At 42.5% G+C, this 21011-nt stretch overlaps 2 protein-coding genes across 2 annotated transcripts in view; one reads left to right on the forward strand and one right to left on the reverse strand.

The window, feature by feature from the left end:
- Positions 1–348: 348 nt before the first annotated feature.
- tmem276b (transmembrane protein 276b) lies at positions 349–13298 on the forward strand (the record flags this gene model as incomplete). The annotated part of the gene is made up of 4 exons (XM_080729738.1): positions 349–766; positions 11425–11538; positions 12300–12437; positions 13051–13298. The coding sequence occupies 4 exons, from the start codon at positions 349–351 to the stop codon at positions 13296–13298; spliced, it is 918 nt and encodes a 305-aa protein (XP_080585864.1).
- Positions 13299–20320: 7022 nt separating this feature from the next.
- Positions 20321–21011, reverse strand: part of gas2b (growth arrest-specific 2b) — a gene marked incomplete at its 3' end in the record, with an annotated part of 21000 nt that continues 20309 nt past the window's right edge. The window contains exon 9 of the mRNA XM_080730212.1: positions 20321–20530. Within this exon, the coding sequence (XP_080586338.1) occupies positions 20321–20530 (210 nt within the window). The remainder of the gene's footprint in view (positions 20531–21011) is intronic.

Here is a 21011-nt window from a genome sequence, read left to right on the forward strand (position 1 = left end):
GAAGAAAAACAACCTGGCGGAGAGAGCGCGTAACTGCAGCTGACAGCATCGGTTACCATCCATCCACTCTCTCCTCAGCACCACTCTGCTCCTCGCTGTACCATAACAGATGGTAGGAAAACATTACATCTGCTGGCCACCACAACAATAGACCGCGGCGTCCAGTCGAGGCAACGCTGGCCTTCGATCATGATGCGTTCAGTTTCACAGCAGACCTGCGTGAGGCTGTGAGTGCCGTCGTGATTTATTTCACGGGGTACCAGCACCACGGACCACCACCACGGCCGCCGAGGAGGAACGTTCTCTCGACTGTTTACTGGACTCTCCATCCATCGAGTGCTGGGGAAGATGGCCGCTATGAAAATTTTAACCAGCACGGGACTCTTCCTAGCGCTCTGTGCTTTGGGGCTGCTCGCCATGGCGATATGCACCGACTATTGGTACGAGACCGACGCGAGGAGACACCGAGAGCGGTGCAAGAACTATGCCAACAAGCGGAACGATCCCGGCTACATCTACATTTCAAACCATAACCTTCCCCTTCAGATGCCTCCAAAGACCATAGCGAGGAGAGGAGGCAGCAATCATGGCCTGAATGCTGGGGCAGCAGCACCTCTCGTCAGGGGGAAGCGACACTTTCTGGCCGCGGCAGCGTCGACCATGGAGTCCCACTGCAGCCGCCAGTTTAACTCCACCGTCTCTGGGCTCTGGAGAAAGTGTCACCGGGAGGGATTCGACCTGGAGACCGAGGACCTGATCTACAAAGGTAAACATATGATGTGAAGCCTGTCTTGTAGCTATAGCTCTGCGTCACCGTTGAGCCCTTACGCTCACAGCCGTGGTAGCCCAGGCTGCTCAGCCTCTCGTCTGTAGTCAAAATAAAAAATACGCGTTCGCTACTCACCAAATCAAAGACGGTTCTAAGATGTTGAACGCCTACTCTACTTAGTGGCAACACCTCACGTCTAAAATACACTTTTTGGACAGAAAAGAAAATATTTCACCGGAGGTTTTAGCTGCTTTACAGCGCCCTCTACAGATCTTGTCAATAGAAAACTCCATTGACCAGATTTTGCCTTCTGGTGGAATATTTTCTTTTCTGGCTAAAAAGTGTATTTTAGACGTGAGGTGTGGGTCTCATAGTGTTGCCACCAAGGATAGTAGGCTTTCAACTCCCTAAAACCGTCTTTGTTTTGGTGAGTAGCGAATCTGGTGCGCAACGGCTCATCGGTGACATAGCGTTAGGGAGAACTCCACTAACGCTATGGACCAGAGCTAGCCTACAGGATGCGTGAGGCCGCGGTGGTCTAGAATGAGTTCAGACCTAGCATATGGTTAAAGGGTCTGCAAACGTAGCTATATAACCTACATGACGATACAGGCCGACACTCTGTTCATAGATTAATGATCTATTGATCTTATCAATCATCTGTGACAGTGAGACTGAGAATGTGTAACAATGAATGTCACAAGCAAGCATTAGACATGGCTCATTATCTTTTTTTCTTTTTTTCTTTTTGGTTTTCGCTGTCCGTGGTGCTGAGCGAGCCTATTCCGTTGCTCACTCACTCATGCCAAGGAGAGTGGCATTCTTCTCTGGAAAATCAATTGTATGTCATATGAAGCGATGTTTGCAACAGTCACAGGCTCAATTGCGTTTGTTTGTGGCTCATGACTAAATGTCACGGGGGGAAATGGGACATATTCAGGTACAATTATCGATAAACATATATTTGGTGCGAATTTTGAGCTACTGAGGCCTCTTTATTTTGTCATGATAACAATTAGCCTATTTATTCAATCACCATGATACCACCATAGACCATACTGATAATAGCATGTATGGCAGTAGGAGGGCAGCTTCGACATTATTTGCGTTAATTAGAGTTAAAATATGGGCGCAATTAAGTACCATAATAAATACATAAGCTAGCTGTTTAGCAGCACAGATACCCTCACACCTTCCTACATTAGTAGGCCTAACAATACTCTAACTGTGACATGAATGTGTCCTTATTTATCAACTCTTTGAGCACCACTTTCATTTTCAATTGAAATCATTTTATCATCAAAACTTATGTCATATTTTTGGAGCCTCAAGTATGCTCAGTGCAGTAAGGTCAAGAAAGCTTTGTAATAGTTTTATACTGTGTGTGTGTGTGTGTGTGTGTGTGTGTGTGTGTGTGTGTGTGTGTGTGTGTGTGTGTGAGTGAGTGTGCGTGTGCGTGTGTGTGCATATAAAATATATCACATTCACCCAGTTCTTGAAACAACCAGTGCTGGACCAAAAAAACAATATATATAAAAAATAAGTAAAGAAAGGAAATGTCAGCACACAGTAATGCTTTATTCAACAAACAAATAATGTTTCGCCCATGAAGGCCTTCATTGGGTTCTATATTCCCATAGCAATCATTGCTAGTGTTAGTTCAATAACAGAGGTCTCCCCATAATTCATTTTCTGTTTACAGCTAGAGAGATGGCTCTGTTTAGTAAACAGAGAATACATTATTAGGTCAGGATACCAATTTCATCCAATCCGAACTCATGACTCATGAAGGATAAAGGATAAACAAGGGAAATTGGAAGTGATTAAACAAATGAATGAGCATACAAAATTGGAAAAAGGCCTGTCCATACTGTCTCCGACCACTGAAAAGTTAAGACTTTCCAACATGCAGCTTTCCGAACTCTAATTCGGGGTAATGCTTTACAGAAGTTGCGAGTGGCGTCATTTTGTAGTTGAACCAGACCTTTCCGACAAAAGGTTCGGTGGTCAGAGAGAGTATATGGACAGGCCTGAAGAATGATCTTTGAGGGTTTCTTGCTCCTGATTGGATGAAATGTGTAACACAACTGTTAATTTATCTTCTGTTACTAAAGAGCTCATGTAACTAAACAATACAGCAATGATTATCCTAATTGTCTCCACCAGCCGAAAGGCATGTTTTGCACCCTGTCCATGTGTGTCCGTGTGTCCTCTCCTTCTGTCTGTGTACAGCTAATCTCTGGCGCCGTTGCCATGATGGCAACGAAGCTTTTGGATAGTACCGCTACACATATTGTCCAAAAATCACGCAAATCGTGATGCACCAGACCTGCCATTCATTTTCCATGTGAGCAACCAGTTTGAACCTTTGGGAAATTCCACTACTCTTGAATCCTTTGAGCATACAGCCTTCACATCAATCAGATTTTCGATTTTCCAAGAGCAGTGAAACGGTTCCATAAATAAACTAGAAGCAGTGCTCTTCCGAGCACAGGTCTCCCACCAGGTAGCCATTTTGTTCTAAAAATGTGATTTGCAAAAGTTGACCTACTGGTGGCGCTATAACAGGCCAATGTGAAAAAGGTGGCATTTGTTCTTTGACCTAGAGTAGACTATCAAACCTAGTCTGATAGTCATTAAACAAAATGGGTATTTCCGATTTTTTTCATAATCCATCCTGATTGGCTAAGATTGCCTTCCAAAGTTTGCAGAACTGCTCCATTTTGAACAAAATGCCTCAAATCATGAACACAGAGTGTTTTTTTTGCACGCATATTCTCACTAGGCCGAAGAAGACATGTCACTTAAAAATGGTAAAATCAGCCTGATTTGTGTTTTTTTTCTATAACTCCACGATCACTGTAAAACATTGTATGCACAGTCCCTACAGGCTAAAGATAAACCTTTGCCCTGCATTTCTCACATTTGCATTATATAGCACCACCAGGAGGCTGACTTGCGTAAAACCATTTTTGGAGCGGTGAAAGCGCTCCCAATAGACAGGTATGTCCGTGGGTATGTTGGTGGGTGGGTGGCTGGCTGGGTGGCTGGGTGGCTGGCTGGCCATGTCCGTAGCCTGGCAATACCTTGAGTGGCCACACACAACACACTAGTTAAAGGAGGGGCGCTGTTTTGTGCAGGCCAGGCACACTCACCACTCACTCACAGGCACAGTTTACACTCACTCACTCACTCACATAGGGTACAGCTGCTCAAATTCACCGCTCCACTTCGAACCGAGGTTTGATTTTTTATATAACTCCTTCAGATTCTATCAAAATTTCACACAACTTGCTACACATGATCTCTATAGTCATGTGATCAAGATGGATATCTTTGCTTTTTCATATTCCATCCTGATTGGCTAAAATTTCCTTCCAAAGTTTGAAGGATTGGTCCGTTTTGAACAAAATGCCTCAAATCATGAACGTAGTGTAGAATTTGTGTGAAACTTTGCACACACATTCCCACTAAGTCAAAGAACAAATGCCACCTTTTTCACATTGGCCTGTTATAGCACCACCAGTAGGTCAACTTTTGAAAATCACATTTTCAGAACAAAATGGCTTCCTGGTGGAGACCTGTGCTCGGAAGAGCACTGCTTCTAGTTTATTTATGGAACCGTTTCACTGCTCTAGGAAAATCTAAAATCTGATTGATGTGAAGGCTGTATGCTCAAAGGATTCAAGAGTAGTGGACTTTCCAAAAGGTACAAACTGGTTGCTCACATGTGCTGTCTTTTAGTTGCTCACATATGTATGGAAAATGAATGGCAGGTCTGGTGCATCACAGGAGCAAGACAATGGGCCTGATGAAGATGTAACATACTATACACTGAAACATTGTCCCATTCCAGTGTACTTTTCATCTTAATAAAAACAAAAGGCTTACTTCCTTTTAGTACGAGTTGCTCCAGTGTGACTTCCTTTCTAATTTATCAGTTTATCTCAAGCTAGTATATTTACTTTTGACTGGTGAATATTTAAGAGAAAAAAAAGAAATCCTTTAGTCATTATTTCTCAAGCTTGTTTTCCAATTATGCTGAATGTTACAGTAACTGCCAGCCATTGAGGTAAAAGTTGAAAGTTCTTTGTTGTTGGTTTTATATCACATACTGTATATAATAGCCACCATAACACTGAGCACTGGCACCCTCCAAGGCTGCATGCTCAGTCCACTGTTGTTCACACTATTGACCCACAACTGCTCTGTCGAATCTCAATAGTAGTGTGCCTCATCAGCAACAATGATGAAACATCATACAATGACAACAGCCTCATGTAAACTAAACAAAAGAGATGGTTGTTGACTTCAGAAGGACTGTTCATCAGCGTAACATGATGGGCTTTACAATGCAGAGGGTCAAGAGAAAGAATCAATAATCAAGATCTTTAGTGTCACATCACAGTTTTAATGGTGTAAAGAAATGGAAATGTTTTTCTTATACATTTTCCATTAATTAACCTTTTATAATCATTGCGACCGTAGGTCGCATTTACTACAGAAACCTCCACCGGCTGTCTGTCTGTCTGTCTGTCTGTCTGTCTGTCTCTCCGTCACACTTTTGCCCTGCTCATATCTCCACAACCGTTGCCCCCATCCATGCCAAATTTTGCACACACACTCCTTACCTGCCAAACTACAACCTCCAAGGACCCCCGGAGCTTCAGGGACCCCCAGGTCCCTGGGGGACCCCCAGGTGTAAAAAATGACCAAATGTGCAAAAATGACCAAATGACCACCCCAACGGGGCTGCTCACGGGGAATTCCTGGGGACCACCCACTCCTGGTGCTCCAGAACGTATGCAAAAGTGGTGGCGCCCCCAGTGGAGGACCCCCTCCACTGCAGCTCACATAAAATGCCGTAACTCGGGCTAGGAGCGTCCGGGAGAGCCGGGGCCGGTACCTATTCGTCCGCCAAGGCAACGCGGAGACCCCACCCCTCATTTCTCACATGGCCCTCTTCTCCTAGCGCCACCTTCAGGCCGATTTTTAAAACACATTTTTGGACACTGCTCCTACAGTTTTTGCCCTAAAATCACGCAAATCGCTACACAGTATGTCTACACTCATCCCATCAACATGAATCTGTCCCATATAGCGCCACCTTCAGGCTGATTTTTAAAAACACATTTTTGGACACTGCTCCTACAGATTTTGCCCTAAAATCACGAAAATCACTACACAGCATGTCTACACTCATGTCATCAACATGGATCAGGAAGATTTTGGAAAAACAAATGTTTGCCCTATTTGTGGAGATAAGCGACCTACGGTCGCTTATCTCCCGATTAGGGAGTCTTACTGGTAAATAAATCGCACTTGTGAGCTTGTAGATCAACTATTTCATTCAATAACTGCAAGGGTGCCTGCGCAAATCAGTGTTGTGAGGCACGCATGGCAATATTTTGTTGTTGTGTTTGTGTATGATGTCAGACTAGAGGCCTGGTCGGACTGTATAAGGTTTTGTTTGCCGTTAGTTGCAACCGCAGGTCGCAGTTTAGCATGTGAACGGTCACAGCTTGTCCGTATGTATCTCTGTCTGTCTGTCACGCCTGACACTGTGGTTCTATGGGTTTGTCGCTCTGACATCAAGCTCTGATGTCACTGGGATGTCAGGGGAACCACTCTTAACAGAATGGGTTTGCCGCTCTGACATCACGCTCTGGTTTCACTGTCATGTCACAGTAACAGAATCCCTTTTATGCCCGTATATGGAGTTCCCTGATGTCATCAATATTAAGCCCATATCTAACAGGACTTCATATGGGAATGCCCATATATGGAGTCCACTTCGGCCACATACCACACTAACGGCTGATTCTACAGACAGGAATCTCCATGTATGGGCATAAAATGGTATGATGTCAGATGTCATAGACATCATAGGACTTTCACATAACGAATAACTGAGTATGTTTGGGCTCTCACAGCGTGGATCTCCATATATGGGTACCAGGGGTCTCCATATATGGGTAACTGGTCCGATATACATCACTGGCCAGATGGCCAAGAATTGGCGCTACATCGCCCTTTAGGGTGAGGTTAGTTAGTTAGTTAGTTAGTTGGGGTCGATTTTAAGGACTCGTCTATCTTGGGCTGGTGTCAGCAGGGTGCTGCCTGCATGGGACCCGGCAGAGGTTGACACTAACCGTTGCCCGACTGCCCGTGGCAAGTAAATAAAACATTTGGGCGGGCGGAGTTTGCTTTCAGTTTGCCCTACGGGCGAGTTTCAGTGGGGAAGCAACTGTTATGTCTATTGTCTATATTTCTCTATAAACACAACACTAGATGTCTGTGTAATTTAAAATAAGTCATATATTGTATAGCTATTGAGTATATTTGGGGCTGTCCATATCCCACAGCCCCTGAATTTGCATGTAGTGTTAAAATGGACTGTGATTAAAATTTTACCCATCATCACAAGTTCAGGATGTGGGGTTGGTGGGACTTTGCACCCGGACATGGAGATCCGTGCTAATTGTTTTGGCTAATATTTGGATCTCCATGTATTGGAGAGTAACTGACGTCACAGACAGAATGGCCCATGATTGGGCAGATTTTTGGCTAACACAAAGTGAAATGTATACGAGCGGTTTGCACCGCTCATAAATAAACTAGTCTGCACTCTGTCGAGGTGCCAACTTGCACCTTGTGCACTCATGGCCACATGTATGGCCTACAGTATTTTCTGGACTATAAGGCGCACCTGACTATAAGGCGCACTGTCAATGAATGGTCTATTTTCAAACTGTTTTCATATATAAGGCGCACCTGACTATAAGGCGCACATAATAGACGCTACCGTTGCGTTATGCATCCAACAGATGGAGCTGTGCTAAACGGAATGTCAATGTCAATGAATGATCCATATATAAGGCGCCTTATAGTCCGGAAAATACGGTACTTGGTTGCCAGCAGAGCTCGCAAGTACTGTGATCAGTGATGAGGGCTGTCTGTATGTATGTATGTGGGTGGGCAAGTTGCCACTATGTCGAGGTGCAAACTTGCGATTTGTTATTTATATCAGGTCGCACTTGTTGGTGGTGACGTCACAGAGAACGCTGCTCCATCATAAGCTGAAGAAGGCCCTGCCTTTGTACTGTCGACCAGAAACAGACGGCACTGAAAGTAGTACTTGCACGCTCTGCTGGAGCTAGTAATGGAAAAAGTAATTGACAAAACACTGTCCCCTCACCTATTAGGAGGGCAGTATGAGTCACCAGAACCAAGGACCGGTGTTATCGATTTATTAAAATGGAGTTTGAATTTACAATGGGTTTGTATAGGAAGGGGGCGTGTCTGATAAAATGAATATCAAATATCTAAATGTAAATACTGAATCAAGCCACTTTCTGGAGTTAAAATGACCCTGTACATGTTTGAAAGTGAAATATCCCTTTAAACATAAGGTGAAACAGTCAGTTTCAGGGAAAGTGTTCCAGTTAACAGGCCAGTCTGGTGACAGGCAGTGATCAGGCCTTTTTCAACATTCTGATTGACGGTCGCACTTACTACCAAAACCTCCACCGGCTGTCTGTCTGTCCGTCCGTCCGTCCCTCTGTCTGTCGCGTCACGTCACGTCACACTTTTGCCCTACTCATATCTCCGCCATCGTTGCCCCTATCCATGTGAAATTTTCCACACACACTCCTTGTCTGCCAATCCACAACCTCCACCCTTCCAGGGACTCCCGCAGCTCCAGGGACCCCCAGGGACCCCCGCCAAAAAGCTAAAAAACTACCAAATAACGCCCCAACATCGCCTGCTCACCGCGTTGCTCTACTTTTTCACACACACTCCTTGTCTGCCAATCCACAACCTCCACCCTTCCAGGGACCCCCGCAGCTCCAGGGACCCCCAGGGACCCCCGCCAAAAAGCTAAAAAACTACCAAACCGTTGCCCCGATCCATGCCAAATTTTGCACACACACTCCTTGCCTGCCAAACCACAACCTCCCATCCATCAATTCTCACATGGCCCTCTTCTAGCGCCACCATGAGGCTGATTCTTGCAAAACACATTTTTGGACACTGCTCCTAAAATTTTTGCCCTAAAATCACGTTAATCGGTACACAGTATGTCTACACTCATCTCATCAACATGGATCTGTCCCATTTAGCACCACCTTCAGGCTGATTTTTTAAAACACATTTTTGGACACTACTCCTACAGATTTGGCCCTAAAATCACACAAATCGCTACACAGTATGTCTACACTCATGTCATCAACATGGATCTGTCCCATATAGCGCCACCATCAGGCCGATTTTTCAAACACATTTTTGGACACTGCTCCTACAAATTTCTCCCTAAAATCACGCAAATCTGTAAACACTTGCTCTACACTCAAGTCATCAACATGGATCTTTCCCATTTAGCGCCACCTTCAGGCCGATTTTTTAAAACACATTTTTGGACACTACTCCTACAGATTTTGCCCTAAAATCACGCAAATCGCTACACAGTATGTCTACACTCATTGCATCAACATGGATCTGTCCCATACAGCGCCACCATCAGGCCAATTTTTTCAAAAACATTTTTGGACACTGCTCCTACAGATTTTCAGCCCGATTTTTTCAAACACATTTTTGGACTGCTCCTACACATTTTGGCCTAAAATCACGCTGCGACCTGACGGTCGCTTATCTCTTACTAGGTGGTCTTGCCTTTGATACTACAGTAGGCCTCTTTGCCTGGCCACAGTAGTTGTAGGTGTGTGAACAGTTTTTGGCTGATGTGGTGCATGTTCTTCATGATACAGTGAGCTTTGACTACACAACGCTTCTCGTACAGCTCCTGGAGGGAAGCTCACCTCCCTTTATGCGCTATGCCAGGGTTCCCCAATAGGTGGCCCGCAGGCCATTTGCGGCCCACGGGGGGCTACTGTCTGGCCCCCACCAACCCCAGTAATAATGGTGGCATAAGAGCAGCAACAACACTAGTATATCGTCATTGTCGGGTGGAAAACCTGTATCTCAAAATGTGTACGTTCTTTCGCAAAGCAAAGCTCTGCTTCATCAAACAAGGCCGTCGCACAAAAGTAGTGAAAACAGCAGATCTACAAGCACACAACGCCTCGCGGTGCGAGGCGTTGTGTGCTTGTAGATCAGCTGTTTTCACTAGTTTAAATCATTTTTAAAATGATAAATGCAAAACGAACGGTTTTGGACATACAAGATTTTCACCCGACAACGACGATATCTGAACTGTCACTGGAGTAGCGGGAACGCCACCGTCGCCCCCTGCAATGTTGAGGCCCTCGGCTTGGTACCCTAGACATAATTCGTCCCTTGGGGAAAACTAATTGGGGAACCCTGCACTATGCCAACCTCACCACCCGCCGTGGTTCTTCTGTTGCAGGCAGTGCAGTTTCCATACCACAAAGTGGCACAGCCTGAATGCTTTTAATGGAGCTATGTTGTACTACAGCCTGAGGATACAGGGGTCCACTCCAAACATCTTCAGGTTACAAAACCTGTATATAGTAGCCACTGTTGAGCTTTTTCCCTCACATCCGTGGTGTGAGTGTCCCACCTGACTTTTCCTAATGTGTACAGTACCCCGAGGAACCTGAACTCACTGACCATTTCCACTGCAATGCCAGTGATTAAGCACTGAGAGTGCACATCTGTGACGACCTCAACACCAACTCTGCAGCCTAAAAGGCACAGCACGCTGAAGAGAGACAGTCTACCACTGCCTACTACACCACCTTCTATAGAGACACTTTAAAGTGTGGATTCATCTGAAAACTAGACAAAAATCGCCCCTGCACATGTTGAGCTCAGCCTGTTCAAACCGATTTGGCCTGGTTGGGTGTAATCATGGGGGTTCCTATAGCTGGCCTTCCAGAATCTTATTGTTTCATTTGAGAAATGTATTTAATTGTCATGTTTTGTGCAATGCACCCTTCAGTCAATAAGCAATAATAATAATAATAGTTATTAATATTATTGTTACACTCATTATTAATCATTCATTACAAGGCAGACGGAATAAATTATGTTTATTTTTTATCTCTTTGCCTTTTCTTTCCTTTTTTGGCTTTATTGACAGTTACAGTGGAGACGAGAGAGACAGGAAAGGTCCCCGACTCACTGATCAGAGCATTGTGCCCATGTGGTATGGGCAGATTGCGCACTAACCTTTCTGTTATAACCGCACTGCCTTCAATGTTGTGTTTTTTTTGTATTATGTTTGGAGTATTCATCTTTTGAAGTTTTGAAGCAAGGGTTTATATTGAATAACATCTACTGACTATGTTTTCTGGTATTATCAGACTCACCGAAAGTAGTACTTGCATGCTCTGCTGGAGCAAGTAATGGCAAAAGTAATTGAAAAAACACTGTCCCCTCTTTAGAGACCTTTTTAGTTTTTTGTCGCATTCCCTAAGCCAATCATTTGATGACCGGGTCATCGGAGACTCTTCGGCATTGGTCAAATTATTGTCTTAGGAATGCGACAAAACAAAACAATCAGCGTCAATTCAAGGCTTCAAGGTAATTGTGTAATTGAAAGAAAATAAGTAATTCTTTGGGTGAACTACTCCTTTAAGCAGCGGGGGCTCTGCCTGCTAGTGGGACTTTGAGGCCGTTTTAGTCTTGTTTTTATCATAACTACTTTCTCCATCTTTCCCTTGCTACTGTAGGATTAATTCAAAGATGCACGCCAGTCAAGTATCACTACACTTCCTCCATCCTCCCACGGAATCTACCTGTCAACATTACAAAGACTATACGACAGGATGAGTGGCATGCACTCCGTAAGTCTGAGCCTTCCTGTCTGTCTTCCTGGAGAGCTTGTCTGAATAGGATAGACTCTTATAGTCTGCTCCAATCAATCTGTCGCTTCTTGTATCGGCTTGGTTTATCCTCAGATTCCTATCCGTCTCATTCCTCACACAGTAAAATGCCTTAATGCTAATTTAACATCTGAGAGTGTACTGTGAGTCTGTTTCTGCCTGTCTGTCTGTCTGTCTCACGTCTCACAGTTCTTTGTTATCATGTTTGAATGTATTCCATCTAGAGATGCACGATCATGAAATTATGGCTGATAACCGTTAACCGATATTTTACAAGCTCATATATGTCGATACAGATTCCGATACCGATATGTATTACATTATTATATTATGATGCAATATATATCTTATCGGAATCGCTATCAACAGATATGACACTGAAAATATCTAAATGTAATATTTCTATTTAAGAAAATCTGAGTTTAAAAGCTTTCCCAGAAAACCCTGATTTAATCTTTAGCCTTCATCATTACAAAGGGCAATTCCAGCTTCACATTCAAATGTAAATATTATAAAACAAAATTTCGGCTAAACCAATATTTTATTTTGATATTGGTTCGATACCGATAATGCATTTTTATGGCCGATTTCGCTGATACCGAAATGATGGACCGATTAATCATGCATCCCTATTCCCCTCCAAACAAAGCCAGATCGACATCGGTCTTCAGGGGACTACTAGTGCTCCAAACCTCTTGAATAATCTTGTTCTCTGCTTGCAGATCTACGCAGGATGACGGCTGGTTTTGTGGGCATGGCCGTGTCCATTATTCTCTTTGGCTGGATCATTGGAGTGCTGGGATGCTGCCAGCAGCATGACCTCATGCAGTATGTAGCGGGACTACTCTTCCTCATGGGAGGTACTGTGAGAGCACATTCTCGCATTACGCTGAATAGTGCGTGTGTGTGTGTGTGTGTGTGTGTGTGTGTGTGTGTGTGTGTGTGTGTGTGTGTGTCTGTGTGTGTGTGTGTGTGTGTGTGTGTGTGTGTGTGTGTGTGTGTGTGTGTGCGTGCGTGCGTGCGTGCGTGCGTGTGCGTGCGTGTGTGACATTTCTATTTCCTTTTTGATGTTTTCTTGTTTGTTCTTTTCTCTCTTGGATTAGTAAACGTATTTATCAAATCAAATTACGAAACTATGTTCATTGTTCTGTTTTGATATTTGATTTTGCATTTGCATTTGCTTTTTGGACCATTTTAAGGTGCTATATGTACTGTACTGGGCCTATAATTGTTTGTCTTAAAAGGACCAAAATAAATGAGCTAAACTGAAACTATACCGTGTGTGAGAATAGGGTTGATGGTGAGGTTCATTGTAATCATGACTGTGAGCATTTAGTACAGTAGGACTTATATACAGAACAGTAGGACCTACAGTACATAGAGGACAGTAGGATGTGTATACAGTGGCATCTATTTATAAATTCAAACATCAAACTTTCTAAAGTACCTGTTGTCTGTCCTCCTGGCATATAGGGACATGCTGCATCATCTCCCTCTGCACATGTGTGGCGGGCATCAACTTTGAGCTGTCCCGCTACCCGCGCTACATGTACGGCCTGCCAGAGGACATTAGCCATGGCTATGGTTGGTCCATGTTCTGTGCCTGGGGCGGCCTCGGCCTCACCTTGCTCGCCGGCTTCCTCTGCACCTTGGCTCCCTCCCTGAGCACGCCCACTCGCACAACGCCCCACAAGCCCAGGCAGGAGAACGGAACCGTGTGAGTTGGACCGCAGAGGCGTCGTTCGTTTCGTGTGACTTACATCACGGAACGCACAAAAAAAACACACTCTTCTACCCTCGTCTCTTTGACTGTGAAACAGTCTTTGTCGAAAAAAACACCGTCTCACACCGCCCTCTGCGTTGCCAACCCTTCCAGTGTTCAGTGTGCCTGAGTTGTGCGAGAAGGAGTAAAGCAATGATAAACTTCACACACCCTCTCCTGACGTCCACGAAGGATGAGCAGGGACACAAAGAATTACACTTAGAGGTTGCCGAGGCATGGCTCTCATAGCACAAACTAGACATTTTCCTTGTTCAAATGTTTGATGCCGACTTAATGGCAGCCTAAAGGTGACTGTTTTCTCTCAAAGGGGGTTTGTCTTAAAATGGTGCTCTCTTAAATGCATAATGTCACATGCACATATTCACACAAAGAATAAAAAACACACGATTGCACACACACACACACACACACACACACACACACACACACACACACACACACACACACACACACACACACACACACACACACACACACACACACACATTGGGACACCCTCCCAGTTTCTCTAGGTGAATCAAGAGCAAAACCATATCCTCAAAGCAAAACAAACAAACAAACAAACAAGCTAAGACAACAGGCCAGAGCATCTCCTGTCTGCATTCCTCTTTTAGTCAAGTGATCTGTGCTGTGTTTGTTATTGTTTGCAATGGAGAAGAAAAAAAAAGAAATACGCTGGCATTATGTGCCCATTGTTAATCTTCAAAGTACCGCACATACTGATATCAAGCATTAACTCCTGGAGAGAGACTTTAAACCTAATACCTGCTCCTTGCAGAAGAGCAGTGGTTCTCAAACATTTTAATTTAAAGCAGGGGTCTTCAACAGGGGGTCCAGGACCCCCTAGGGGGTCCTCAGAGTTACTACAGGGGATCCTCCAAATCTTCCAATCCTTTTTATAAACAACTTTAACACTAGTGTCCATATTCGGAGAACCTTAGCCAAAAATAGCAGATCTTCAAGCTCACAACTCCTCGCGCTGAGAGGCATTGTTAGCTTGTAGATCGGCTATTTTCGGCAAAGAGGTTTGGTGTAGAGGGGAAAAGGAGCAGACTAAGTACAGAGTGAAGGTGTAGGTCAAGTTAATTTAGTATTGACGGTTCAAGTGGTTAAATATCTGAAAACACAAATTGACATGAACTCAAAATACACTGATGATCGTGCGGTCAAACGATAAAACTATATGGAATCTTTGGAAAGGTTGTGGGGGTCCCTGCTTCATCTGTCTCTCAACTAAGGGGTCCTTTGCCTGAAAACGTTGAAGACCCCTGATTTAAAGGAACACCCATAACTATGAGAGTCTACACATGGAACCAAATGGACTGTTTGGTTCCATTTGTACAGTATACTCTTGAGTTCCAGCCCTGTACGGGCACCATTTGGAACGTCATCAAGGACCCCTGAGGTCCCTGGACCTCACTTTGAGAGCCACTTGCATATACGGCCAAGAGCACAATATTGAAATAGGGGTGGAACAGTAAGTAAAATATACAGAACAACATTTGCTTTGAAGAGCAAACTTTCTGATGCTTCTTAAAAGATTCAGTATGTACAAAATGCATCTCTACGTAGATTCAGGTCATTGTTTGTATAAAGTAGATCTTGAAAAAGAATGTTTTGTTTATTTGTTTAGGGGTAACAATGGCAGACAGTATGGGTCTATGAAGATGTTGGCAGAATTAACCACTTTCAACCTGGCGTCTTTATTTTGGGCATATCATTAGAGGCAAGAATTGTGAAACGTGTGACAGTAAATTGGCAAAAATATTTCAGAAATAGCTAAAATAGCAGATCTACAAGCTCACCACACATAGTCATACGATGCATTCTGAGCTTGTAGATCATCCATTTTCACTATTTTCCGTATGACAAAGTATATAGGACTTAAGTGGTTAAGCTCCACTGCATCACGGATGCAACAACAACAGTAAAGAATAATGCATCACTGCCATTGTATGATATGCATTCAGTAAATGAAAGGTATTGTGTGGGTAATGTATACCATGCTGAATGAAGGGAATACATTGGCAAGTAACAGAAAGCAATGAAATATAAGAACTGCTGGTCAAGCTGTGACACCATATATCAAAAGCCTAGTGTTGTCTGTGGCCAAGCATATTATAAACGTGCAAGGGAAACTTTTAATTTCAAGGTTATGATGAACAAAATGATTCATTACATCATAATTTGACCTTGGATTTTGCCAGGATTTTAGTTGTTCAATTGATATTTATTTATGTATTTATTTATTTTTGATCCACTATACAACTTCAAACATCCCACTAAAAACAAGAATTGAGGGTACATTCTGAAATGTCAGTCACAGTGCTGTCCTTTTGCCAACACAATGACTTCTAATTCAACTACCTGTATGTAAAGATGGGAAAGATGAAAGCAGATTCAGCACAGGCCTGTTGGCCACCACGTCATATGGGGAGTGTTCTATATCTTTGTATTTTTATCGAAAGGATTCATAAGGGGTTCAGGACGTATTTCATGGCCCATTTATGAGCAATCAACATTTATAACAATTTACACATTTATGTAGCATGAAAAATGATTACATAGCCTATTTCAAAATAGTAATGACTTGGATATAAAACTAGACTAGAAAGAGCAGTTAAACATTAAAGAAAGATACCCTTAGAACCTATGGCAAAGTATTTAATGAATACTGTAAGTGGACTAGAATTTGTACAAAGATAAGGTTTGGCATGGGTAACATGCTGTAACATGCTGGGGAAAGTATTTCTGTTCACGAAATATGGCACAAGCACAGGAGAAAAGGTCATTGCTCTGAGGTGACTTAAATAAAGAGTGCTGCATTGTTTTACTAAAGATTCTGGACACTTTTAACCAGAAAATCACTATAGAGCCATACGACATACAGTATATAAATGTGTAATGAAGTTATTTTAAATGTTAATTTTTCATTCAAGATCCAGTCATGAAATATGTCATTATCTGTGTTAAAGAACGTATAGGAAGAAAAGTATTACCATTTATGTAAGCAATGCCGTGTGTTATCATTCCATCATATGACCTCAACGTCAATGCTAAAAGAGGCATTTTCATTTAACAAAGTCTGTTCCCGAATGAATATATGTGAAAGAGAGTATAAGTGACAGATTGGAGGAAAAGTGATGATTCACATTTTACAGTGTAGGGATTCTGTTGTATTTGTTGTACAAAGATTGTTATGGATTGGGGTAAGTCGGTCTAGGCTTATACAGTACATGATGTGAAAATGTGTGCCAGCAGCTAGGCCATAAATTGATATGTAATTGATAATGTATTTCTGCATAATATGTGCCGCTCACAAAATATAATTCTGTGGGTTTCTATATACAATGGATAAATGACCCCCAAAGTAATAGGTACTTAAATATTACTCAATAGGAAGTAGAGAGTAATGTTTATCTACAGGGTAAATCTTGATAAATGAAACATGCATTAATTATGTATGACTGAAGCACAATTGATCATATATCCTACGGCAGCCATTTTCTTGGGGGTGGGTGCAGGGGTGTCGCACCAAATTCTGGGCCCTGGGTACAAGGATTCACTGCCCCCCATGAATGTTCTTCATAGGGGGAGAGGGTTTAACCCATTTAGACTGGGAATACGTTATTACGCATTATTTTGTGCTTTAACTATTGAAAAATAGCAGATATACAAGCTCACTTGCGAGCTTGTAGATCTGCTATTTTTGAAAAATCGTGAACATTTGTGCAAGTCTTTCAAATATTTCAAATCCTTCTAAGGTTTTTTGAAAAACCTATGTTTCTATGTCAGTGGTGCTCAAACCATTTCATGTGAAGGACCCCCAAAATGATATGTATTTGGCTACGGACCCCCATCTCAAAATATTTAGTTCCAGGGACCCCCCACAAGCAAAATTTGAGTTACAAATGTTCGCTTAAAAAAGACATATATATTCAAAGATTTGCACACATTTCACGACTTTTCAAAAGCTGGCCACGCTGCGAGCTTGTAGATCTGCTATTTTTCAATAGTTAAAGTATAAAATAATGAAGGCCCCTCCACCTTGGGCCCTAGTAACTCAGTCCCACTCCCCCCCCCCTTGTGATGCCCCTGGGGGTGGGTGCCTCGCCATGGGGTGTCCGCCCCATGGCAAGAGCAAAATGGCCACCGTTTGAATAAGGTCAACAGCACACATCTAAATTTGTGCACATTGGTTGTGTCAAAATAATTGCTGTATCAAAATAATTGTGTTCCACCACTGCAGACCTTGGTCAAGTTTCAACTGAACCTTTTAATCAAAGTAACTGTTTTAAACCAGTGGGTCCCAAAGCGGGGCCCAGGGACCCCTGGCTGTCTCTGGTGTGGGGTCCCCAGCCAAATGTGTTAATATAGCATCAAAATCATTTTTGTATGACTGGTTGGAACACCATAATCTTGGTACAGTAGCACAAAAAGACAGCTGGACATGTCAAGAATGTGCTTAACTCAAGCCCGATTTATACTTTGTCGTACGATGGTGCCGTGGGCCAGAAACAGCCAATCTTGTAGATCTGCTATTCCCGGCATGTGACAGCATCATACGACAGGGCATTCTACTCTGTCATATGACGGTGTCGTGCTATATTGTACATGAGAGAAAGAAAAGAAATAAGTCAGCACAATGTATTCATGTATGCAAAAAAAGGAAAAAGAAGAAAGCATCTAAAATGGCAACAATCAGTTTTCCGCGGGGACCTTGGAAATGTCCTTGATGGCCTGCCCTGTACAATGCCACCTTTTAAAAGTGGCACTTCTTTAAGTAGCACAGTTATTGTTTTATATGTCATTTATACTGGTTCAATTCACTGAGGATGTTGTGTGCAGGGTGGGGGTGGGGTAAGAAGAAAAAAAAGAAAGACATTATTGTCTTGCATGAGATCATTGCAGTTAGTTTCTTTCAATCTATCAAAACGATGGCGTCCATTTTTAAATTGATTTATTTTATGGAAATAAAAAAATGCAATTACTATTCTAATGGGACTGCATCAATAAATGTGTTGTTCTAGTTGATTTGTCCCGCAGCTATTAGCAGAGACAACTTCAAAGGTTCATGATATAATATTTACCAGGTGTTACAGGACAGCTTATGGTAGGCAGGTAAGAATTGAAATGACCAAAATTCCACTGAAAAGCATATTGACATGAACTGCTTTGTATCAGCTAGTACACGGTGCCATCTAGAGGAAAGACCTGGCTTTGTGTGGCTTCTGTGTATCTATGCACTGTAGATGTAATAGCAGCCTCTTTCCAGTCACCAGCCTGCAATAGGATTAGACCATCCTGCTGGGGGACAATAATAAAAACAAAACTAAAACTAAGCCTTTTAAAAAAAATAAACTAAACCAGCAAACCCACTAAAAACATATAAAACAAATGCAAAAAGTAAAAACGAATGAAAAAGAAAAAACATTTCTATGGCTACAATTAGTTTTTTGTGAAATAATCATCAAGTTAAGTCAGTTCATGTCAGAATTATAAGAATCAACGTATGTTTTATTCATTAAAATCATTAAAAAAATATGATGGTATAGTATACTGTATAACGGTATATGCAGTACACTCTCAGAGTAAAACATGTTTTTCTTCCTTGTAAGGTCCACACTTCTAATCCATAAACCATTATGAAGCTTTAGCATTCAGAATATAAATCATTTCAATCTAGGGCCTATATCAAGTATATCTTCTAGAGTTCATGTAAAGTCCCCTACATAATACATTTTCACATCATACAGTACTTTTAAGTACCAAGTTTAAACCCATATCTGTACATACTAGCAACTCATACCTAGCTATACCTTTAATAAGTACTTTGACATCAGAAATCACCCTAGAAACATTGGTACAGTTTGTAGTGTATAGGCAGCTAGGTATACATATATTTATCTCATCCAAGTCCTGTCATAAACACTGGGACAAAAGTTTGTAAAATAATAATATTTGGTGTCTTTTCATCTTCAGAAGAAGAATACAATGTCCAGCGTAAAGGAGCACTTCAGCCATTTTCAACCTTAGCTTCATATATTTGGTCCTCACGAATGCTGCTCATCGTAAGATGGCACCATTTTCATTCTGCGTCTAATCTAATTGGTGGGCTATGGACAGTTCAAAAACCTGAATAGAATAGAATCTACAGCAGGGGTCTTCAATGTTTTCAGGCCAAGGACCCCTTAGCTGAGAGAGAGATGAAGCAGGGACCCCCTCTACATATTGTAACTAATAAATGTGTGATACAGATTTTCATCGATTTCATAGACTTTAACAGCACTGTCATCAGTCTATGTTGGATTCATGTTAATGTGTATTTTCATTTAACCTCTTAAATCGTAGATATTTTGTAAACGTGACCTTTCACTATGTACTTGGTCTGCTCTTTTTTACCTCTACACCAAACCTACAGTATTTGGCGAAAATAGTCGATCTACAAGCTCTCAACACCTCTCAGAGTCAGCACAAGACGTTGAAAGCTTGCAGATCTGCTATTTTTGGCTAATGTTCTCCTCGGAATGTGGATGTGAGGGTTCAAGTTGTTAATTTAAAAGAATTATCCTATCACACAAAGATTTGGCGGCCCCCATGTAGTAACTCTGAGGACCCCCTAGGGGTCCCGGACCCCCGTGGAAGACCATCTGATCTACAGTCTTTCTCTTAGAAGCCATTATTTTTGTATTTAAAATAACATAAGCAGTAGGGATGTTTCAGAACTGTCCAAAGTCCACACCATACTCTGACACACAGACTGAGTATACAGAAATCTTATAATGAGAACTAGTAAGGACCATTTATAAGAAGATAGGCTGAAAATGGGTGAAGTGGTCCTTTAATAGAATATGAAATATGTTAAATCACTGTCCTGAAGCACTTGTGGTCTGAACAGTGGAATGTTCACCTCGGTCTCCCATAGCAGGAAACGAGCGAGAGAGTAGTTTTCAGAGTCTATTACTTCTTCCCACGGTAATGAGCACCGACCACCATATAACCATCAGGCGACATGTCCTTCATGTTCGGTGTCTTGGCCTTGGTCCGACACACCCGGACTTCAGGCCTTACCAGCGCCGCTCCTCGACAGGGGTCGTGTTTCTGCAGGTAACCTATAAAGGTCTCCCATCCGCCACCGATGCGCACCATCACGTGACGTTCATTCAGCATCTGAGGGAGCACAGAAGTCAGACACCGTAAACCAGTGGTTCTCAAAGTGAGGTCTGGGAATCACTTTAACCACTAGTATGTCCAAAACCATTCGTTTAGCATTCATCATTTTAAAATTGATTTAAACTAGTGAAAACAGCCGATCTACAAGCACACAACGCCTCGCACCACGAGGCGTTGTGTGCTTGTAGATCTGCTGTTTTCACTACTTTTGTGCGACTGCCTTGTATAATGAAGCAGGGCTTTACTTTGCGAAAGAACGTACACATTAAAAACTTGGAGATACGAGGTTTCCACCAGACAACAACGCTATAATACATGGATATTTGAAAAATAGACCCAAAAAAAATCATTTTCAGATGGAGGTCACATATTAGTGTTTACATTTCAATTTAGTGGTCCTTGACATGAAAACGTTTGAGGACAACTGCTGTAAAGGACCCGCTAGACCAAAGCCCCAACAAATGTAACCAAATGGCCC

This window comes from Nannobrachium achirus (assembly GCF_963921795.1).
Source record: "Nannobrachium achirus genome assembly, chromosome: 7".
In the NCBI taxonomy this organism is placed as follows: Eukaryota; Metazoa; Chordata; class Actinopteri; order Myctophiformes; family Myctophidae; genus Nannobrachium; species Nannobrachium achirus.